This window comes from Hydra vulgaris, chromosome 05 (assembly GCF_038396675.1).
Source record: "Hydra vulgaris chromosome 05, alternate assembly HydraT2T_AEP".
Taxonomy (NCBI): Eukaryota; Metazoa; Cnidaria; class Hydrozoa; order Anthoathecata; family Hydridae; genus Hydra; species Hydra vulgaris.
In genome coordinates this window covers 18,180,008-18,205,888 of record NC_088924.1, presented here as the reverse complement: position 1 = coordinate 18,205,888, position 25,881 = coordinate 18,180,008, and the positions used below count along the sequence as shown (strand labels likewise).

Genomic DNA, 25,881 nt, shown 5'->3' with positions numbered 1-25,881 from the left:
GGAGTGATACAAATGTCAAGCAATTGATCAACCTATTTGTCGGCTATATCAGGTAGAACACAACTAGTGAAATCAAGAGATGATATTGATGAAAAGTTCTTAGCAAACAATTCAGCTTTGTACTTAGGTGAGGTGACAAAATCTGAACCATACAAGTGAGTTACAGATTTGCTCTTATTATTGTTACTCTCTTCTGCAGAAGCCTAATATTTGAGATTAAATATGAGATTCATGACCCAAGAATAGTGGGCTTCGGCATTAGACAAAACCATTTTGCAATGGTTTCTAGCAATAGTAAACATATGCCCGGTTTTTAAAGAATTGTTTTGCTAATAGATATGGAAGTAATTGTTTCAATTGGAAATTGCAGCAGCACTATGCAAAGAACACCATGGAGAAGAGTGAGGCTTAACTTGAAATCGTTGAGAGGGATTAGAAGATTCTATGCTAGCATGAATCTAAAAAGTTACACATGAAGCTTTATTGTCAACAGGAAGATGAAAGATTTCTTCCTAAAGGGCATCACAAACAAAATCACAGATAGAGTCCCAGTCAGCTTTAAAGGAGTTGTAAGAGCTCCATTGATAGAGGGTTTCTGATGAATTCTAAAGAAGAATGAGATAATAGTTTTAGAGAGATCAAGCCGTGATCAGAAATACCTAAGGGTGAATGTGGAGAAACTGATCACTGATTAGGATCAGAAACAAGGCATAAGTCGAGTAGAGAAGGTAAATGATTTGGATTGTATGGAAAGTGAGTTGAAATGTTGACTATTTGAGTTATATATTGAGAGAAGCAAAAGTTGTTAACCTTTAACACCTGCAGTGCCACTGACCCTAGAGCCAAGCCATTCCTTGTGATGAGCATTTAAGTCACCAATAAAAGCAATATTGGTCAATGGATAAAAAGGGAGGGCTTCATCAATTTGATTAGATATAACATCGAAAAGAGTGAAGTATTAAGATAAGGGAGAGCAATATAGAACAAAGAGAAAGGTGATAGAGCAAAGTGGTGCTAAACAAAAGCACATGAAAGAATTGTCTGTGGATTCAAACCTAGTTTCCCAAAAAATGGGTGTATTCTTATGGAACGTAAATGCCCAGGCCAAGCATGTGACTATTGGAGTCTTTACAAATTAAAGGAAGATAACCATCAACACTAAGATCACAAGATGAGACAGCCGAATTCAAATTATTCTCACAAAAAACAAGTAGGTCTGGGGAACTTTGCAAGAAATAAGACTTAAAAGAAGAAAAGATACATTGAAAACCATGAATATTAGTAAATGATAGGCTTAGAGAACTTCGTGATGATGATGATTTTTGTGTTTTATATTTTTTAATACTTTAGTCATTTTTAAACTTGTTAAAGAACTTCAAAGCATAGATAATACTTTAAACTCTAAGCATATTCAATGCATATTCAAAGCATAGATAATACTTTACACTCTATTTAATAGCCCAAGCAATTGCCTCATTACTATTAGTAAACCCTTAGCCGTAACAAAAGTAGAGTTACTCTAAATATTTTTTAATACAGTCTTTTAAATACTGTTACCCTGTTTATTGACTAACTGTGATGTTTTATGAATAAGCCTTGGGGCATCTTTGTAATGCCATGAACATTTTTTAAGGAAATATTTAAAAAATTATCATTTAAGCTACTAAATTTGATTTTAATGGCAATATTTTAATTTCAAATTTAAATAGGACAATTGAAATTTACTAAACTCAAATTCAATTTACTAAACTCAAAAAATCAAGGTGGAACATGGTTGGAGGTGGAACATAGTTGAAGCTGTAGTAAAAACTTTTTAGATAATTTTATCATCCTCTACTTTATCTTAATTAAGTTTAGTGTTATATATTGACAAAATGAACATTGTTTATTTACATTTATTGTATCTCTCTCTCTCTCTCTCTCTCTCTCTCTCTCTCTCTCTCTCTCTCTCTCTCTCTCTCTCTCTCTCTCTCTCTCTCTCTCTCTCTATATATATATATATATATATATATATATATATATATATATATATATATATATATATATATATATATATATATATATATGTATATATATATATATATATATAGATCTATAGTTTGTTGTCTTTGGGAAGAGCGGAAGGAAAAAAGTGATTATTACGCCAACACAGACGTCACTTTTAATTAGTTTTGACTTTTGTCCAACATTTGCGTGTTGGACAAGAGTAAAAACCATTAATTTAATTACAAATAAATCGTTTTTAAAAAAAAACACAAAACGCAAATTTAATTGACCAGAATGTTTTAAAAACATTCTGAATGTTTTTAACAATATAAACAATGTTTTTATTTTTATTTTTTTTTAATAAAATGTTTTTATTTTTAATTTTTTTAATAAAATGTTTTTATTTTTATTTATTGTAAATTATGCGCGGAGTGTTGCTGCATCGACTATCTTATAGCCTGACTCGCAAGGGAGTGCTGCTACATCGACTGATAAATAGCCTGACTCGCAAGGGAGTGCTGCTACATCGACTGACAAATAGCCTGACCCGCAAGGGAGTGCTGCTACATTTACTATCTTTTAGCCTGACCCGCAAGGGAGTGTTGCTACATCGACTGAGGGTTTGGTTGGGGCAGGCAGTCTCTCAATTAATAAAAAAAAATAATTCCGGTCTTGCATTTTAATTTTTACTTTTTGTCAACAAAATATAGAAAAAACTTTCGGACAACATCTACGGGTTGTATATATATATATATATATATATATATATATATATATATATATATATATATATATATATATATATATATATATATATATATAAATATATATATATATATATGTGTGTATATATATATATATTTATATATATATATATATATATATATATATATATATATATAGAAAAAAACAAATATATATATATATATATATATATATATATATATATATATATATATACATATATGTATATTCTATATATACAAAAATATAAATCATAGGTTTGTAACTTACAATAATGTAAAGCAAAAATTATATACTGTCAAACTAGAAAAAGATTTGACGTTATACTTTCAAATGATTTAAGATGGGAAGCACAAATCAAAATTGGTTTATCTATTGCGAAGTAAAAACTTGGTATAAAGTCCAAATCATTTTAGTATAAAGACACTTAACTAATAAAGTTTCTGTTTTGCATTTATATTTGCTCGCATTTAGAATTCTCAGTCCTGGTATAGAGTACTCATCTTGAAAAAGATATATTAGGAAATATTCAAATAAAATAAGTAACCAGATTTTTTGATACAATGAAAGTCATTTCTCATATAATAAAAGACTAAAATTGAACTGAAAAATGAAATAGACATCCTTAAAACACAGAAGAATATGAGGTGATCAGTGGTGAGTGGTATCATAATATTGACAAAAATTTTTGGACAGTACCACTAAAGTACTCACGCTCTTCGAATATTTGAAGATGGACCTAAATGTTTTAGGTTCATCTTCAAATATTCGAGGTAACAAACATCATTCATACACCGACAAAAAATATTTAAATAATAATTAGGAAATATTTTTACAAAATGTACATGGCTACAAATGCCTTTCATTAAGAAAGAACCTAACTTAATTTTACTTAATTTTTCTCAGAGCTATTTGAATTTGTTGTTGTTTTGCCTGTTGTGATTTAACTGATCCTTTGAAATTAGTTTTTTAAACGTCCATTGATAAAAAAGGCTACTGCGTAATTGACATTCCCATTAAAGTTAAACCATAAGGTAAACCCATTAAAGTTCAGGTTGTAGTATCCTTTTAAAAAAATTTAGAGTTCTTTGTGGTATATCTATCAATAGAATATCTATCAATTCTTAAATTACCTAAGAAGTGCAAGATCTGAGCTGAGCTGGTTATTTTTGTAATTTTAAACAAAGGTTTGAAGAGTATGAATGGTTTTATACATAACTATAGTTAAAACAATTTGATTTAAGAGTTAACAAATAATGCGTGCTGTGACACAGCCTAGTCATAAATGAAACTAAAATGCACACAGTGTAGTTAATGTATCCATTTCAATATAGCAGGTGGGAACCTTAAAATTTAACCACATGCCAAACTATTCGGATATTCTTTTTTTCGACAAAGTATCAAACTGAATGTTCGGTAATCAGCAAAATCATTATTTTATATAAATCCATAATCAAAAAAAGAAAACGATTTATCTGCAGTAAAAACTTAAAAATAAATATTGGACATGTATATATTAAGTGTTTCAAAAAAGCAACTTTTTGATTTTCACATAACATTGCTTTCCATAAGGTGCCCCAACCTTGATATTACTTTTGAAATTTTTTTTTTTCATGATTAAAACCACGCCATAACTTTTCTCTACAGATCATTTTTTCCCCTTTTTTCCTTTTTACAAGATAAACTGAAGGGAGTGTTTCTATTTTTCAATTTTTTCTTTCAATTCTTATAGTTGTTTGACCAAGTAGAAAGATTTATAAATATAATATTAACCATAATTTAATACATTATTTAAATAAAAAAGATCAAAAACTCAAAAAAATGTTTTTCAAGCATTTTTGAATTATATTAGTATTCTTTTAAAAAAAATGGCTAATATGTTATAAATTTCAAAACCTTAAATAATTAACTGTGTATATAATTAATGAATTAATTTTTAAAAATACCAGTTATTTTTATGATTGTATTGTTTTTTAAAAGAGAGTTCTTTACATAATCAGTTTTTTTGTTAATTGACATTCCATCTTATATTTGTATACATATAGAATAAAGGTACTTTCTTTTCTTCTCATTCTGTGGTCAAAATTGATCAAAATTTATTAAGGAATATTCAGTAAACTAAACAAACAATATGTATTACATTTATATAAAGATTGTTGGAGAAGTTGAGATTTGTCAAGATATGTAGCTAATCTAATGCATCAACCTTTTTTGTTACCACCATTTACAGAAGTTTTTCATAAAAATGCACCCTTTCAATATATCAGAAATAAAAGTATATTTTTCTGAGTTTCTCCAGTACAAGAATTAAGATGAGGAATCCCAAAAAATTAGATCTGTCCACCAATCTCAGTAAAAGTAACAAATCTGTTAAGTTAATAGCTTTTTTTTCATATTTGCTACATATTCATAGTCAAAATGATTATCAATACTTATATAAAACTAGTTCAGGTAAACATTTTTTATGTTTGTAATGTTGTTTTTGTTACAAATCTCAACTTTTTAATTATAATTTACAATTTAGTTATTTCATGAGCTTACTGCATTTGAATATATTGTATATTCTTTAATAAGTTTTGATCAATAAATCACATAAAGAGGAAAACTCACACCCTCTCAAACAAAGTCATGGAATGGTCCAATTATGAAAAAAAAATGTCTATATCAATATCAAGGTTGGGACCTTATGGAAAACAATGTTAGTTAAAAATCAAAAATATTGTTTTTTTGAAACACCCTAATAAATATAGAAAGAGAAAAAGGAAATCTTTAAATTATTGATTGATTTCTAATTTTACTTCAGGTTGGTAATCAATTATGATTAAGCACTTCATAGAGTTGGCAAAAATAAAACCTTAGTTGCCAATTTATTTAAACTTTTAAATCAAATTAGTTAAATGGAAAAAGTTAAATGTTCCTTAAATATATGTCAAAAAATTGACCTTGAATGACAAAGTATGTTGAAAAATCTCTAAATTGTCCTAATATAGTACTAGATAAAAACATCTAGATATAAAAAAAAATGCAGATAAGCAAAAATAAATTATGAATAAGTAAATTAAGAATAATCAGATGAAGGTGGTCTGGGTCTGGGAAACTTCAGTTCAGAGTCAGAGAGCTCTATCTAATGCAGTAACACTAACACAATACTACTGCACAAATGATTTTTTAAATTCAAATTTTCACATATTATTTACAGTAGTTCTTTATTTTACAGCTTCCTATGCATTTATGATATCTTATATAGTTTAAATACAATGGTATCTTATATAGTTTAAATTACTAAATTATTGCTTCTTTTTTTTTTTGCTTAAATATTAACAATTTTTTTTAAAATTATGTACACTACTTAGCACCTTTGAAATCTAAATTGATTACCATTTAAAACTAATAAAACATTAGCAATTCAAAATTTTTTAATTTTTTGGAAATTAATTATCTGGCTTCTTTCCAAGGGTCTACTCGCTATATATATACAACCCTCGGAATTAGCGTCGGCATTCGGCAATGCCGACCTAACTGCCGACCTGAAAGTGTTTGAGGTCGGCAAAAAATTGCCGACCTCATTTCTATGTTTTATGGTCAGACCTTTGTATCAAATAATTTTTGCCGACCTGATGCTGACCTCTATAAGATTGAGGTCGGCAAATTATTGCCGACCTCATTTTTCCTAATTCCGAGGGTTGTATATATATATATTTTGACAAATATAACAATATAAGACTAAATTACCACACAATATACAAATGCACAAGGAAATAAGCAATCTTAATAGGTTACTTATTTCTTTGAGCATTTGAGTTCTGCTATTAAATTGGCATTCTAATATATACTAATATATTTACATTATTAAAATTAAAATGGTAATTATAGGATAGGTATAGTTTCTGTAAATAATGATTGTATCACAGTAGTTAGGAAGTACACCATAACAAATAAACATTCACATAGAGTGATACCTTGATTTATGATTAACTTATAGCTAGTTTATTTTTTTTACTAATAAATGTAAAGTTGATATAACTTCATTTAATTTGTTTTATAAGCATAAATTAAAATTAGTGTTTATACATGCATTTGTGCTTGTTATGATCATATACTCAAAATATTCTAGAGTAAAAGAAAACTATTTTAAATTTATGCCAATAAAAACTGAAAATTTGCTAAAAAAAAATGCTGAAAAAACCACACAAAAAAAAAAAAAAAAAAAAAAAAAAAAAAGTCCAAAAAAAAAAAAAAGCATGTTTAATTAACCCCCAAAAAAATGCAACAAGAAAAATACACGTTTGTTTTTGCAAATCTTATATCAGTTCTTGCATAAAACATAATAATTTTTAAAGCAAGTGTTATCCAAACTGTTGCATGGCAAACTGTGAAAGGTTTCTTGTTAGCGTACTTAGTAGAATTGGAACCTTTAGCTATTGCAATACAATACTCATTAAGTCCTATTTATTTAACATTTAAAAAAGTTGTATTTAAAATTATATTTTATATATCCTATCGTTACATCAATGATTGGAAGATCACATTGACAAGCAGACACATCAAATAAAGTTTGATCTGCCTGCTTGTCAGTGCAATTGAATAAAATGTAAATGCAAATAAGACTTTTTGAAATGTTCTAGAAATTTTATTTTTAAATAGTTAATCTTTTATCAAAGAGAGATTAGGATTAAGTTCATAACAAAGCTTTTTAGAAATTATGTTACTAAATTTTTACTATTTAACTAAATAATAGCCAAGTGTTTTTAAAATATATTGTACTAAAGCAATATATATTTTAGAAATTGAAACATAGTATAAACAAATAATTTTAATATAAACCACATAAAAACATGATATAAACAACTCAATACAATATTACTATGATCAGTTTATATCAAAGAATGTTATGAGTTCAAATAAAAGCATGGTATAAGCAATTGATAATATTATTTATCCAATTAAAAATGTGATACAATCTATTAATCTTATTTAATACATAACAGCTGCACAATCAATAAAAAAAATAAGTGTATATGTTATATGCTATACAAAATAAGAAAACTAAATTGTTTTTAAGTATATACACATTAGGTAACCACTTTAAACAATTAGTTTATGTATAAGTTTAGTAAATAGTTTTTTTATGGACTGTAAAGTGCTGTAGTTTCCATTAAATTTGCCAATAACATTTATTTATATGTTTATTATCACAAATAGTGATTTTGTTGGTTATTCGTTTGGAAAAACGGTTAACCGTCCCCATTAACCGTTGGTTAACCGACTATCCGTTTTTGAATAAAGTCCTTATTTTTTGATAATAGTGTACACATGCATTGTATGTATTATGATAATGTAATTATTTTATTATATATTTTGTTGCTAATCATAATGCATAATAAATGAACTGTTTTTCTTAAATTTAATGAAAATAATATATTACACTAGGCTTGGTCAGGAAAGGCCTGCAATCGCACTCTAATCTTGACCATGCATAAAATATTTAGTTGCAACATTGATGTTTTGAGAACATTCAAGTTTAAGTATGTTTCCATGTTTGTCCTCATAACAATTAATTTTTAAAATATATGCTAAAAAGTTAACCTCACAAATTTAATCTTTACTAATCAAATATTTTTATATTGATTTTTATATTTTATATATATACTTTTTTTATATAAAAGTATTTCTATATTAGCGAATGTTTTAAAGGCATTTGATACTATTTGATTATTTGAAAAAATACTTGATTAGCAAAGATTAAAGTTATGAAGTTATTCATAAATTTTTAGCGTGTATTTTACAAACTAATTGTTATGCGGAAAAACATGGAAACACACTTAAACAAGAATGCTCTCAAAACATCTTGATGCGGAAAGAATATTCACGAACACTAAAAACCCGCCAAATCTACAAACAAAGAAATTCTATTGGTTAAAAGAATACGCCAACTAAGCGAATTAAAGTTCCAGAGTATTCCGAAGAATTTTTCTTAAAAATTGTGTTATTGATATTTGATAAGTTTTTGTTGAGATTTCTAATGTAAATTGTTAAAAGAGTAGACAACAAACAAATTTTATTTTAATATTTTGGCTTATTCGGAATGAATTTAACACTTTGGCTATTTATAATGAATGAAAAGTCAACAAAAATGTTAATGTCAAACTTTACAAAGTTGCACAAAAGATCATAAAAACGTAAATTAATGTAATACATTTATTATGTACACATCGTTCAATCATCGTCATTTTTATTTCCCAAACGCATCTCTGAATTTTTGTATAAAAAAGCATCTCTGCATGTTCAGGGGCTAGTTGACACCTTTTCTTTGTTATGACATTTCCTGCAGTTGAAAACACTCTCTCGCTTAGACAGCTGAGAGGGGAGCAAGCAGTTTACTGCAAATGGCTCATCAAACTTTATATAATTATTATTTATTGAAATAATTAGTTGGACAGAGTATAGTAAATTATAACAATTTATCTTACCTGCATTGCAGCAATGACGTTCTGTTGCAGCCTTACCATCTTTTCCGCCTCATAAATTTTGCTGATCCACCTGGTCTCACAGTCCATGATAGGATGAACAGGTTGGGGAAGCCTGGATGCTAGAGTTTGATAGTAGTTAGCATTCCTCTTGATCTCATTTTTCTGAATTTGTTTGAGGACATTCCAGGACGGATTCGAACTTCTAAAGAACTTCGCCACTCTTCTGATGGCCGCCAGCGCACTTGTTACTGTCTGGACAGCATTGATGATATCATTTATGGCTAATTGGCTTGTGTGCCCGACGCATGGTACCACATGCTGCATGGGTTTGCTTGAGTTTAGTGCTAGCACAATGTTTGCGGCATTATCTGACACCACTGTCAGATAATGCCGCAAACATTGTAACTGTTGTTAATCAGGACCAGATAAGAGCTGACGCAGTCGCGTCGGTCTCCGTGCTAAAAATATGGTGACCGATATTATCTTCAGACATTAGCATTTTTTGCGTTGGGCCTCAAATTATAAGTAATATTGGCGATAACATACACTGCAGGCCAAAAGTTTCCAGACACTTGGATTTTGTTTAATTTTTTAATTAAAACTCCCATAATTATTTCAAAAAATTTCAAATATCATATTAATTTTATAAAAAATACATATAGTTACTATTTAAGAAAAAAAAAGAAAATAATGAAATTAAAAAAATACTAACAACACTATTATTATTGAACTGTCTTTTTGTCAAAAAATAACATACAAGTTTTTATCACTTTTTTTGCAATCTGTGACATCCTATTTTTTAATTTATTTATTATTTTGGGTGTAATTGATAACCAGGATTCTTCTAATATCTGCCACAGGTGCTCTTTGGATGTTGGGCATTTTTGTCTTACCTTTCTGTCCAATTCTTCCCACAGTAACTCTATTGGGTTCAAATCTGGTAATTGGGCCGGCCAGGTTATGTTTTTGAGGACACCATTATCCTCTTGTTCCTTTATATAGTTCTTCCTAAATTTTGAGGTGTGTTTAGGTTCATTGTCCTGCATAAAAACAAAACCACGACCAATAGTTCTTAAGCCAGAAGGTATAGCATTGTTTTCCAGAATTGTTTTCATAATACCCTCAATTTTAACTAGGTCACCTAGAAAAACATCCCCATGCCATAACTGACCCACCACCATGCTTGATTGTCGGCACTAAACACTCTGGGATCATTTTTTCTTTTGTTGTTCTTCTGATGTAAATTCTACGTCTTTGCCCAAACAATTCAAATTTGGACTCATTGGTCCATAGTACATTTCCCTGGTCTTCTTTTGTCCAATTTTGGTGGTTTATAGCTCATTGTAACCTTTTCTTTTTATTTCCAATCCGTAGCAACGGTTTCCTGACCGCTATATGGCCAGAGAGTCCTGCTTGTCTAAGACGTCGTTTTGTAGTGGTTAATGAAATAGATTTTGAATGACTCCTATTAAAGCCTGAAGTTATTTCTGGGGCCATAAGTCTTCGATTTCCTTTACTCATCAATATTATACTATTATCTTCTGCTTTTGTTGTCTTCCGTGGTCAACCTGAACTTCTTTTGTCTTTAAAAATGCCTGTTTCATCGTTTGATGGTAGCTTGTACAGTACTTCTGGGAACTTTAATTTTTTGAAAATTTAATGAACTGAATAACTTTCTTTATGTAATGTAATTATTTCAGAACGTTTTGCAATTGTTAAAGAAGATTTTTTACCCATATTTTTAATTAAATAGTCGAATTATAAAATTTTAAAATTTTTTTCAAGATTTTTAAATGCAACCGTCATTAATACCAAATGAAAACTAAAGAAAACTTAATATTCCTAATCATTTTAGTCGGCTATCATTATTTTAGAAATATTTACTTCATTTTTCAACAAATAGATAACTTTAACAAGACCAAACTCTTAAGAGTAATTTAATGCTATGTATCAAGTTAAAATTAAAAAACAATTATATATCAAGTTAAAATTAAAAAACAATTAAAAACACAAATTTATGCTTGGTATTACTGACCTCAAACTTACATAAGCACTTAAAAATAGTTTAAGTATTATAATTTAATATTATTGATTAATTTAATGATACAGGATAGATTTTAGCTTTTCATATAAAAATATCAAGTGTCCGGAAACTTTTGGCCTGCAGTGTATATTTTGTATATATATATATATATATATATATATATATATATATATATATATATATATATATATATATATATATATATATATATATATATATATATATATATATATATATATATATATATATATTTGTATATGCATATACTTATATATATATATTGTAATTATTTTGTATCAAGTACATTATCGGTGGGGTACCTTGAAATAAATTTTTAGTTTTACTTTAAATAGTCGCACAAGTCTAACCTGCTATATTTCGGTAATTTATAAATTGAATTTTATAGTTATAAATTTATTTTACAAGTAAACCTAATCCCCTAAAATAAGGATTGTTAAAAAAGTTGTTACAAAGCAAAATCCAAAAGTGTATCATGGTGCCCCGCTCCCCTATTTGTATTTAGTAGTTTACAAGAGAACCATCTTAGCTAATGCAAAATATGCAAATTAAGTGCCCATAAATTGAATAATAATAATAATAATAATAATAATAATAATAATAATAATAATAATAATACTAATAATAATAATACTAATAACAATAATAACAATAATAGTAATAATAATAATAATAATAATAGTGGTAATAATAGTAATAATAAAAATAATAATAGTGATAATAACAATAATAATGATAATCGCAGAAATTATAATAATAATAATCATAATAATAATCATCATCATTATCATCATCATCGCCAAATTCATATATTGTCTTTCTAATTGTTTCTCTGCTTATATCTTTGTTGTTATTGTTATACTGGTTATTAAGGTGCTCCAAGAAGTCCTTTGGGTTTAATACAGAGAATCGCGCAGAGAGGACTATTGTTGCAAATGTGGTCAGAATCAAGTGCTCTTATCACTGTAGCATGACTGCCTATATCAACTTGCTATTAAATTCTACATCTAATGCTATTAAATTCTGCATATAGATTTTGCAATGATAACTAAGTCACTATCAAAATATACTTTGTTTCTCTGATTATAATGGCTCACTTTGGGATTTGTTAAACATGCAAATCTTAGACTATCCTGAATTTCAAACTTTTAAATTTTAAGGAAAGTTTTCGAAAACGGTTTTAAAGTTTTTGAATTTTTGAGTATGTATCTTAAATTTTTTTAATTATTTATTTTTATAGCATATTGAAGATTGATATACTTTAGTACAGACTTTGATCATCTGAAATTCCATTATCAGGGCTTGTGATGAAGAAAATCGTTAAGCGTGTTATATCGCGCTCGTAAAATTAGAATATGTTTTCAACGGGTGTGATTATGTGCGCTCGAGATAACGTCGGCGAGCATGATCATGAAAATTGCTGAAGGCGATGCTCATAAAAAGCTTTTTATTTATTTATTTTTTTTTATTTATTACATAATTCTTTCGTCAAAATATGCTTGAATTAGTATCACACTTATGAAACTACTTCAACGAAAGAGATTTTTATACTTCCAAACTTCTTGCATATTGTCAGATCGCAATTTTATTTTTAACTATTTATGTTATAAAAAAATAATATCAAACAAAAACACAACTTCTTATAGATTTAGTATTGAAGTATAATTTAGTGACTTAGTTTTGCTTCGTTGTTTTGATATATTGTATAAAATGTTACTCTGTAAACTTAATTAATGGTTAATGGTTTTTATATTTCTTGATATTTTTTATTCAAATTAATTATTTAATTTTTTTCTAAAATTTTTTTTTTAAATTACGTTTTTTTCTTAAAACGTTTTTATCTTTAAACGTTTTTATCTTTTTTCTTAAAACGTTTTTATCTTAAAAATATAACGCAAGAATATTTGAAATAAATAAGAATAATAACTTTTCATTTAATAAATATTGACATCATTACTTAGTTTTCTTTTCGAATGTCCTTAATTGCGAACATTCTAAACAACAGAATCGTTTTAAATTTGAGTTAAAATAAGTAATAGTTAATAAAAAATCTATACTATGAACAAAAACTAATTTTAAAAATTACTCTATTTTAAAAATTACTTTATTTTTATTATAAACGATGTGTGGAATATTACAAACAATAAATCAAATAAATTTTACTTGATATTTTCACAAGATTAAAAATACTCCACGGTTTTAATTTTCTTATAATGGTTTTCTAATTTTCTATTCTTATCTTATTTTCGCATTTTTGTATTCACATTGTGTTTCCACGTGCACATTCCATTATTGAAATTAGTGACGATTAACGACTTTAAACAACTCATTCATTACTCTAGTGCAAAACAGAACGGCGTAGTGCTTTTTATATTTTATATCAGTTGTTTGATAACAGAATATCTTTAATAAAAAATCTTTTTTGAATATTTTATGAAATTAAAAAAATAATCTTGAACTATTCGACGAGCGTTATTTTATACGCTCGTTATAAGCTGAACGAGCGTTGTTTATCGCGCCTAGAACATTTGAAAATACCGTTTACGGGCGCGTTTTACGAGCGGAGCGTGATTGCGCTCGCTTCATCACAAGCCCTGCATTATAGTACTACATTATCTTTATATATTTTATGCAGTGCAACTTGACCTTTAAAACAGGCACACAAGTATTACCACCTACACCCATTTATCTCTTAATAACATTTCCAGGGGAGAAAATAAACAAATAAAATAAATTTCCAAATATCACTATAAATAACTTATTAATGGGTGTACTGTTATTGGCAGGTAACAGTTTTCCATTACCACTTTAAATGTTGTACCAGAAAAAAATCATACAGGCTATAAAAAATCTTCTTTCCTAATCGCAAGACATTTTTTATTTAATCTTTTGATTTGTGCAACACTAAGTCAATCCTATCCTTATCTTCTTCTGATTAGTATGAAAAAAATAATAGTTCTGTGTCAAGGTTTATTTAGTAAAACAGTATTAAACATTTGAAAGCAGGCTCTTGGTTGAACACTACCCCTATGCCTCTAGAAGTACCACCCAAAATTTGTCTCTATAAGCAAAAGTAATTACAAACTTAAATGTTGAGATTGCCCTTGACATTAGAGATTTCAACCAAATAAAAGATAGAACAACATCTTAAGCAAAAGTTATATAGTAATTTTTTTTGATGAGTTACACTTAGTAAGTTTTTAGTAAGGATAAAGTTATGTCTCTTAATTTGACCATAAAATTTCTTTAATGCCTTTGATACAAACTTTAGAGACTTTTACACTAATTGCTAGTTGTAAGGTAAATTTGAAAAAATAACTTTTTGAGAAGTTTGCAAAGCTTTCCGTAATTCTAATGATGTAATAAGGATAGAAGTTGGAGGTTCAACCTCAATTAAAAAATTATCAATTAAGCAACTCCAATTATCAGTTAATAAGCATAATTAAGCAGGATTTACTTCTCTTAAAAGCCTTATGTGCAGTATTTGCTTGATAGCTTGATCTCTTATACCTTTTTCATCACCTTGCAACATAGAGTAGAAAAAGTTTTTTGAAGGCAGCAATAACAGTTTTCTTGAAGATTTTGAAAAACATTTTGTATACTGCCTGTCTGATTTTTAACTAGCTCTATTGTCTTATAAACAAGTACAGATGCATCTATATAAAGATCAGACTTTTTATGTGCAAATGGCATGAGGCAGTAAATTTAGACAATATAATTTGTAATTGTGCGCATTTATCTGTAAGATTCTTAGGCTCTCTAATAAATCATGATTCGTAAAGCCAAAGTTTACAATCCAGCATGATAGACTTAACCAAGGTTTTGCAATGAATATTTTGCAGAAATAAAACCTTTAGGTATTTCAATACAGTATTCATAAAGTTTACGCTGGTTTGTACTATCATCAAATAAAACAGCAGGATTTACATAGGAGTTGATCTCTGAAATAATTTTAAAAAATTCAAAAATTGTGTAAAATAGCTGCTTTTTGGCAGATAGGCCCCTTAAATTTTTTTGGATTGTTATTTTTACCATCCATTTCAGAAATGACCAAATGGTAACTCATTTTGATGAAATACACATCCTATTTTCTATAGAGACTACCAATCCATTATTCAAACTTTGCAGAAGTGTTATCAAGGACAATGGCTTGTCGTGTTTTAAAACATTTAATGCTAATGTATTTTTTGAGTACTTGTATTGTCTCAGCTGTAATTGTAAGTCCTAAGTCAATTGTAAGCTCCATTTTTTATTTCTACGTGTGTCAAATCTTTTTTAGGAAAAGATCTACTTTTTGCAGTAAAAGTTAGGTGATCCTCATCCTTTACTGTTTTATTAATAATAGGTTTAGAAAAATCATCCCAATAAATGGTCTTATATTTTTGTCTTTTTTGCTATTCTGATGACTTTTAAGTGGAAAACGTCTGGACAATGCTTATTATTAAATATATTTAAAATATGCTTTTTTGTATCAAATATCTTTTTTCAGTTATAATTTGAGAACTGTCATTTTAAGTTATAATTTGGTAGTCTATTAAAATAACAGTTGCTATGGCATCACATACTTTGAACCTGATAGCAGCTTTAATTTAAACATTAATTGAATCAGTGTAATTTTTTTCAGACAATAATTTTCAAAACATCCTTCTTTTTTTGATACTCACTATTGTTTGTTTTTTTTGTTGTTTTTTCTTTTTTTGTTATTTACTGATATAATAATGATCATAAGTTGTTAAAATTTTTTGCGATTTTTCTTGCAACTTTTGGTTCCTTATCTATTTGGCCAGTTTTTGAAAGCCCCTTGCTCTACTTTTTGGTCTTTTAATATTCTTCTACTAAAACTGGAACATTAAATTTAAAAAAGAATTATTATTAAGCCCCCCCCCCCCCCCCCGCCTTCCAAAAAAACAAAAACTGTTTGCTTTCTTCACAGACACAAAGAGCTTGTTGGAGTAACCCTTGTAACAAACAATTCTAAAGAGTAATATATGGTAAGATTTGATGACTTAATTTAAGGATTAAAACTTTACAAAAATTGTAAAATTTGTTGTCAGTTTGGTGAATTTTTTTTTAAACCATACTTGTTTATAAATATTATAGATTTTTATGTGTATTATTAACATCAAACCTGACATTACAATTTAAAAGTGGAAGATCGCATTTGCATGCAGATTTATCAAATAACTTTATAAGGTTATTTTTCTTTTGCCAGAAAACTGCTTTTTGAAATGTTCTGTATATCTTATAAAAGTTCTTTTATAAGATATACAGAACAAGAAAAAGTCATTTTTTTTTAATTGTATATACTTATTTTTTGATCTTATAACCATTATCTGTGACATTATATGTTAATTATCTGTTTATGTGTCAGGAGGTCACTAACCGGTAGTTCAGTATATCTTCCATTTGATGCCTTGTTACAGTAATATGTGTATTTTTTTTGGTTCCCCAGATCCACATTTTGCATTTGTTTTTAACTTTAAAAGTATTTTTTTTTAAAAAAATCACAATTTTACTGCCCCTATTATTATAACAATTATTTTGTTTAGTGATTAGCTTTTATTGAGAATGCAAAAATGAACTTTTTTCCTTAGTTACATAGTTAATTCATTGGAAAAATAGACTTAAAAACATATTAGTTTCAAAAATAACCTTTAAATTGGTAATAACCAGAATTAGGGTCGGCATTTAGCAATGCTGACCAAACTGCTGAGTTAAAAGTGTTTGAGGTTGGCAAAAATTTGCCATCCTTGTATTTATGTTTTATGGTAAGACCTTTGTGTATAAACTTTTATACTGACCTCAATCTTTATCCTGCTATTTTTCATGTTATGCACTTATGTATAAATAATGAATGTAGAAATATAGATAATTTTTTTTTGTTCACAATAATTCAACTTTATTACCATACTATTTTACTTAATGCTTTTAAACTTTTTGAAGCAATAAAGGTTTTTTTCTACTTTTGCACTTCTTAATTTTATTCTTTGTTTTTATGGTTTTTTGAAAAAAAAATTTTAGTTTAATATATATTTTATTTGAATTTAGCAAACAAAATATAACTTAATGTTTAATAACTAGGTGCATATCTAACTGCAATACTAAACTGAATTTTAAAGAGCGCATGATATATTCATTTGACTGTGAAGATTGTGGCTATCAAAGGTACATAAGCTTTTATATTTACCATAAATTCCAATTCTTAGTGAATGTTATCAATGTATATTGTTTATGTATTAATATATATCTGTTTACATATCAATGTATGCTGCATATATATATATATATATATATATATATATGTATAATGCTTATATATCGATGTATACTGCATACATGTCAATGCATACTGTATATATATATCAATATAAACTGTATGTGTATCAATGTATGCTGTATATGTATAAATTGATAGTGTATGTTTATCAATATATACTGCTTAATTATCTATGTATTCTGTATACATATGCATGTATACCATATATACATCAATATATACTTGTTGTGTAAAAGAGTATGTCTAAATTACATACATTTTTGGCCTTTTTTTTAAACACATATTTACGCTCAAGGATGTTAGAAAACAATATAAAACTACGCTTAACAACTTAAAAATAATTTTTAACTCAAGAAAAAAAAAATTATATATATAAACAAAAAAATATATATAATATATATATATATATATATAAATTGCCAGATAATTATGATGCCAAGCTGATCGGGCTTAGATTTTTTGATAGATAATCCTTTAAGTAACTAACAATTCCTTGGTGCAAATATCTAAACACAATTGGCTTGGCGTGAATATGGGCAAAAAGATAATAAAGTAGGACATGCTTCTTTATTACAATTATTTAGTTTTATTTTTAATTTAGTTTTTATTTAACTATTAAAGTTATTTATTAAATACAGTTAAATCTCATTTATGTTGATTTAAAAGGTTTGGAAAAGAATTACTGTTATTTTTAAAAATAATAACTTTACGCTACAAAATATTTCAATAAAAAATAAATAAAAAATACTTCAATATAAAAATATATAATATTTCATCATTTACACTGATTGCACAAATTATAATAAAGGCTCAATGTTGTAGACAAAGAAATCTCTAAAATTTATTAATACATAATTATATTAATTAATACCTAATTATACAGTTACTAGTTATACAATTTTTACTAATTTAATTATACAATTGTTGTACACAATGTGTAAAAGTTTTTTTTTATCCAATAAAACTACTAAGCTATAAGTGAGCAAAAAATTTAATTAATCCAGCTGTAAAGCAGTGGTTAGAGTGCTTGCTTTAGCAGCAAGAGATCCAGGATTCAAAATGAGCTCTGGGCATATTTATTGCCATTTGTAAGGAAAGAGAGGTGAACTTCCTTAGTAAATGCTCTTTTGCGGTGTTCTGTAAGAAGACCGTTATGTTTTCTTGGTCACCTATAACAAAAAGTTTTAAAAAAACCTTTTTTTTTAAACTTTGGAAGTAAAACATTAAGTTTTTGTTTTGTTTTTTTTGTTAACTCATCTTCCCAAGGCCCAGAAGGCCACTAGAGACGAGGAGGCTACTTAATTGTAGTTATAACCCTCTCTTTACTCTATAACTCCGAAACACGAACCTTGACGAACAAAGCTGCTGCGCGGAGAAACAAGTTGAATGCGATACTATCAGGGACGTGGTGGGGATTGAACTTAAAACCTCTCGCTTATGAAGCAAACACTATATCACTTCACCACTACCACATATATTTTAGTATAATAGTCAAATAGCCTTCTTAACTGTTGTGGTAAAGGAGTTTTTTCAATAGTTATTTGAATTAAATGTTCAATTTATTAATTAAATGTGCATTTGTTTGCATTAAAATATGCCTCTTTACTTATTTATTAATTTATGTGATGCAATTGTTGAGAAAATTTTTTAAAGTTCATAATGAAAATCAATCAAAATTAAACATTTAACTTTTTTTATTTCAGATTTATATAACCATTTATATAATATTGAAAATAATCAAAGTTATTTAAATGTGTTATTTCAAATGCAATACTGTTAAACTACAATTGTGATTTTAAAATCTATATTTTAAGCAAAGAAATAACAATGAAGTAATACAAAATGGTGCATTTTGTACTCAAAATATAAAAATTTCTAAAAATCAAAACTCTTTAAATGACACAGCTCTGTAAATATGTTTGGGAACTATGACAGATGGTATTAGCACAAATAATATATGCAGTAATAAATTACGAACACATTTTTTTCTTAAATTTTATAAAGAATAAGCTCAAAATACGGTGAAACAAATTGACACAATACTACATTATTGCTAAATAATTGAAAAGCTTTGATTTTTAGATTAGAGGCAAATTGGACTATAGAAGATGATGAAGGAAATTTTCCAGCAGAACTTTCTGTTCAAAATGCTACTTCTACAGGGTTTTTAATCCCTAGTCTTGTAATTAATAAAGATATTCTTCTTGAATCAAAAAACTACACATTTACTTTGATGGTTGGTTATGCAAACTCTGTCAAAAAAGTTAAATTAAAGTTTAAAAAGTCAACATGTTCTCTTCCTACTCCAGGATATTGCATAATCAAGTAAGTAGAGTTTTTATATGAATTTCATGTTGTTAAGGTTCAAGATATTTTTATTTTTATAAATTGTTTTTAACAGCCCAGCAGAAGGAATTGCCCTTGAAACAAAGTTTATACTTATTTGTGATGGATGGAGAGATTCTGATGGATTGCTTCGCTATGCTTTTTATTATGATAATGGTCAGTCACAGCAAATAAAACTTAGCAGTGTAACCTCAATAGACTATCCCATATTAAATGCAGATACTACTGACCAATCAAATTTAATAAACTTTGTAATGGGTCCAGGTGATGAGAACAACGATTTCAAAATCAGAATCATTATAAAAGTGATTGGAAAGTACCAAGCATACACAGAAAATTATCTATATATTAAGGTTAACATTTATGAATTTTTAAAAACTTATACTAAAACTGGGTAATGATGGGGACCTTAAAAATGATGTAGTATTAGAACATAAATGTAAAACTCAATATAGAAACTTTTGAATTTTGTTTGATTTTAAAACAGCATTATTTAACTAGAAGAGTTTTAAACAACCATTTTCAACCAGTTTCAAGAGTTTTAAATAACCAGTTTCAACCAGTTTCAAGAGTTTTAAATAACCAGTTTCAACCAGTTTCAAGAGTTTTAAATAACCAGTTTCAACTAGTTTTATTTATTTAAAAGCTTTGAGGCAAGTTTGAAGGTATACATTTTTTTTCCTAAGCGAATGAAAAAGAGTCCATTTAGTTTTGTCAGTATTTAATGTTAATTTATTGGATTTGAACCAGTAGGATAAAAGTTTAAGCTCTTTAATTACGGTGGCAAAAAGTTTGCTAATACCACACTTATTGATGAATAAAATAGTAGGAATAAATTAGTATCATTGCTAATATCACTCTTAGTTATGAATAAATAAGTAGGAATTTATTAGTGTAAAATATGTTAAAGTGAATTGAAATAAAAGAAAAAGAAAGTAATAAAGAAAAAATACTAATCAAAAGATTAATATGTATTTATAACAACTTCTTTGTTAAGAAAATAAGTTAAATTCAATAAAAATTAAAAGTTTTTCATATATTATATGTATATATATATATATATATATATATATATATATATATATATATATATATATATATATATATATATATATATATATTTCATACATTACCATATATTATATATAACAAACATGTGCTTATATGTACATTAACAATATATCTATTAACATAAAAGAAGTAAATTATGCATTTTGTTTGATCTTTAATTACCATTATTAAAATGAAAGATAAAATAAACTAATTTGATATATACAAAGCAAAATATTTTTAAGTATTTTTTTGTAATTAATATTTTGTTTTTATACTAAATGAATAAGTCTTTTAAATGTATATCTATATTATTAAAAAATGCTGTTAAATGTCATAGTTTTTCAAATACAACTTTTAAAAAGTATTTAAGGAACATTTTCATGTAAATATAAATAAAATCTTTCAAAACATGTTTTTATTTATAAAATATTAATTTAATAATAGTTTAAATTTTTCTTTTTAATTGTTTACATATATAGGTGTACCCAAACAATAAACCATCAAATTTCAAAAGCTTGATAGCTAACATCAATCTTAATGATACACAAAGTATCGCTAATCTTGTTCAAGCAGTCAGCAATAATATAAACAAAAACTTTGCAAATCAATATAATAACTCTGCATCATCTGCTAATGAATTATTTGGTATTGTTGATGAAGATATTTTAAAACAACAAAAGCAGCAAGAATTGTCAGGTTTACAAGAAGTACGAGTTTATATGTACAGTTTTATCTAATAGATATTTTTTACAAAGCACATGTTTAACATTTACAATTAAACCTGTCATTTTAAAAAAGTCCACAACTTTTAACAGTTAGTTTATAAATTTAAATTAAAAATTTTTGTATGATTAATTTTTTTTATGAAAATAAAAGTTACATAAGTTATAAACACTCTTTTTTTATTTACTTCTATGTTTAATTTTTTTAGCAGCGTAGACATTATTTTAATAAAAATCATGTTTTTGTTGGTTTTGAAAAGTTTTAATTAATAGGCCTGTGCCCTTTTCAAAATGATATGTTCAGTTAAACAATCTGTTGAAAAAATGCTTTAGTAGACAACAAAATAAAGTTATTTTCAAAATTTTTGATAAATTTCAAATTATTGTTTTTTTTTTTTTAGGGTTTAATTAAAGTTTTAGTACTAATAAATTTTATTTTTCATACTTTTTTTGTCTTTATTACTATATTAACTTTATTACTATATTAAGATAACATAATATAAAAGCTAAATCAAAAAATATGACTTAGAGGGATTCCAATGTGCCAAGACAAGTTGTGTTCATATTAAAGAGAATGATAAAAAAAAATGTTTGGGCAGAATTTTTTTTAAGTAAAACAAAATAATAAAGGTATACCAAGGAAAACAAACTTTGTTGTTTTACTTGAAGCTCACTGTCTCCATGTTAGTCAGTTTCTCAAAGTCTTTAAAATATACGCCGCAATCTACAGACTTTATAATTTATTCAAGGGTGTTTAATTCCAAAGAGTTTTAGTAAATGACATGATTGAAGAATTTCTATGAGATATCTAAAAATTCTTTTTTTTATCAAATTATAGATTTTTTTTTTTAATTATAGAGTACTTAAGAATTTGTTTAATTACTTATTAATTTATAAAAGTTTTCATCATAAATTACTATATAATTTCTATATTACTATATAATTTTCATCATAAATTACTATATAATTTCTTTAGTTATTTTATTTTCTAAATTTTGCAAAGTTCGCATTAAAAGTATGAATAAAGTATTTCAGATATTTTAAGCTCATCTATTGCTATAAATTATTTTTGTGTTGTATTTATTGTTATTAAATGATTATTATCCTTATTAAGGTTCTGTTAAAAAAGTAATTTTGCATTATTTAACACTACCGCAAACTACTGAAAGCAGCTTTTGATTTTTTAAAATTTTGATCGCAAACTGCTGGTAGCAGCTTTCGAGTATGCTTCACAATTTATCTTGTTTTGTCCATAAATTTTCACTCTCGACACACAATTTGTTTGTTCTTAAGGTTTAATTCTCTACATAATTAAGAACAAATAAAAACCATATTGTGTTATTATAAAAAGTTGACAAAAAGTTAAAAAATCTTGTATAATCCTTGATAAGAAAAAACTTCTTTAATTTTAGTTCTAAAATACAGCAGCGCTAGCGCTATAAAATTTAATTTGTAGAAAAGTATAAGTATTTGGCTAAGCAATTACAAATGTCTTGAAGAAAAACATTCTTATTATAAAATGAGTTTTGTTTTGGACTAAATCTTTTAGTTACTATTTATAAAAACAATGGTTTTAAACACATTTTTTATTGTTCAATGATGTGTGTTAAAAACTTATTTAATTAAGAAATTCATTTGTTTAGTTTTCTATATATAGTTTATAGTAGATATATAGTTTGTTATGCTTTTAAAGAGATTTACTATTCGAATTTTAATCAATTGTCAATTGATTCAAATTGTCCAAATTTTATTCAAAAAAATATGTGGTTGTATTGTAAAGATTTTTGTTTAAACGGGTGATAGCGAAAGAGTTAACTTTACAAAGTTTATTTAACAGCATTTATTTGCTACACTTTTCATTGGGTTCAAATATTCTCGAAATTCTATTTTAATCATGCGAGAATATATTTAATGAAAGTTATTCTGTAAAATTATTTTATTTTTAAAATTTAACAATTATTGGTCAAGATTAAAAAAAAAGTGTAGCAATACATTATATTTTAATATAAAAATCTTAATTTTATTTGGTTCTGGCGCTCTTTAAAAAAACATTTTTTTGTTTAGCTTTCTTTAAAATTTATAGCAAAGTCATACAGTTGATAATAAACGCTTGTTTTAAAAACAAATAAAACAAAAACAAATAATATTGATTCAAAAAAAAAAAAATTTCTGCAATGACGTCATTTACTAAAACTCTTTGGAATTAAACACCCTTAAATAAATTATAAAGTTTGTAGAATGTGGTGTATATTTAAAAGACTTTAAAGAACTGGCTAACATAGAAACGGCAAGCTTTGAGTAAAACAACAAAGTTTGTTTTCCTTGTTATACTTTTATTATTTTGTTTTACTTAAAAAAATTCTGGCCAAACATTTTTTTTTTTATCATTCTCTTTAATATAAACACAACTTGTCTCAGCACTTTGAGATCCCTTTAGGTTTTAATATAGTGTAACAATGTAATTTTTAAAATTTTTAAATATATAAACATCATTATATCAAGTTCTACACATGTTTATTTGTTTTAGGTTTTGTTTTTAATGCAAGAAATTTGTTTAAAATCTTAAAGAACAAAAGTACTTACATATCGATACATAATTATTTATAATATTATATAATTATATATATATAAGTATTGAAGAAATGAAGTATTAAAGTTTATTTAATAAGAAAAATATGTCTATAAATTTATATAAACTATAAGGAAAGAATAAAAAAGAGAGCCAAGATTAAATATGATTAAATGGCCTCACCATGAGTTTTTGCCCTAGAAACAAGTAATTAAAAAAAAAAGTAAATAGTTTTTTTATGAATTTTAAATATTTGTTTTGTTTTTTGTCTTATAATTGTTGGTCACATTTTATTAAATTTTTTTATTCATTTGAAGTGAGTTGAATTTATTTGAATATTGGTATTTTTTCTATTGGCTGATTTCAGCAAACTCTGTAGAACAGTATTAATGTCTTATTGTTATTAATGTAAACATATGGTAACATGGTAAACATATGGTTATATGGTAAACATATTGTAGTATGTAGATATTGTTAATTGATAATATGTAACATATGGTTATATGGTAAACATATTGTAAATATATGGTATGTTGTGTAAATGAACATCAAATGCAATCGTTTATTTTTTATATGTTTTTTTTTTTAACAATTTTTAATACTCAATATAAAATAATCAAAAATATGGAAACTAATATGGCTAAACAATTTTTTATACTTTAATTAGATATTTAATTTAAATGTATTGTTATAAGTACAATCAGCATCATTTATATATATTTTTTTGTGATACTGAGTTTTCTAGTGGTAATGTTATATGGTTATTTGTTTGAATAAATATTTATTAGATATTAAAAAGATTTATTGATTATCTCTTGATAACCTCATAATCTCTTGACTATTGATTATCTCTTAATTTTTTTTTTTTTAAGTATATTCTGATAAAATTTCTTGATTTGGCGCACACTTCCAAAATAAGTCTTTAGAATAAATTAGTACTGTGCAGATCTGAATCCGCAGCTCTTTTAAAATATTATATTTAAAATTGAAATCACCCCTATTATATATTTATTTTATTAAAATAGGTGTGCCTTCATAAAAGATTTTGATTGGAAAGGTAGTAAAAAGATGCACACAGTACATATGTATATTAGCTATATATGTACATATATAGGCAGTGTACATATATAAAAGTGTACCTAGTTTATTACAGCAACAACATCAAAAAATTGTTTTTTTCTATTAAATATTTCATAAGTTAAAATGTTTTATGAAAAATTAAATGCTCTTTTATAATGATGTGTATGTATATAATTGTAAAAATATTTGTTATGATTTTTAGTTACGCACACAATTAATTGATTTAATGAGCAATATGTTGCTTGATGACTTGAATTCTTTTAAATCAATAAGTGATGCTTTAGTTGTTACAACACAAAACCCATTAGAAATTGTTCCTCATGCTCAGGTATTTTGTTAATAAAATTTAGTCAATAGAAAGTTTGTTTTTTTTGGTTTTCTTGAATAATTTAAAACCAAAAATTTAGGTATTTTAGTAAATAAATGTATATATTCTAAAATATTGTTTTAAATATTATAAAACATATAAATTTTGGTGTTATTTATATTTTGAAAAGATAAGTTAAAAAATAGTTTGCATAAAATGCAATTAGTCTGATGCTTCAAATTATTTTTTATCAAACAAGAGAGTA

At 26.1% G+C, this 25,881-nt stretch overlaps 1 protein-coding gene across 2 annotated transcripts in view; it reads left to right on the top strand.

Annotated features, from left to right (window-relative positions):
* Nucleotides 1–25,881, top strand: part of LOC136080649 (uncharacterized) — a 273,327-nt gene that overhangs the window by 176,028 nt on the left and 71,418 nt on the right. For both annotated transcript variants that reach the window (XM_065797575.1, XM_065797576.1), the window contains 5 exons: nt 17,344–17,427; nt 19,622–19,864; nt 19,941–20,238; nt 21,418–21,645; nt 25,512–25,637. In XM_065797575.1, the coding sequence (XP_065653647.1) occupies nt 17,344–17,427; nt 19,622–19,864; nt 19,941–20,238; nt 21,418–21,645; nt 25,512–25,637 (979 nt within the window). The remainder of the gene's footprint in view (nt 1–17,343; nt 17,428–19,621; nt 19,865–19,940; nt 20,239–21,417; nt 21,646–25,511; nt 25,638–25,881) is intronic.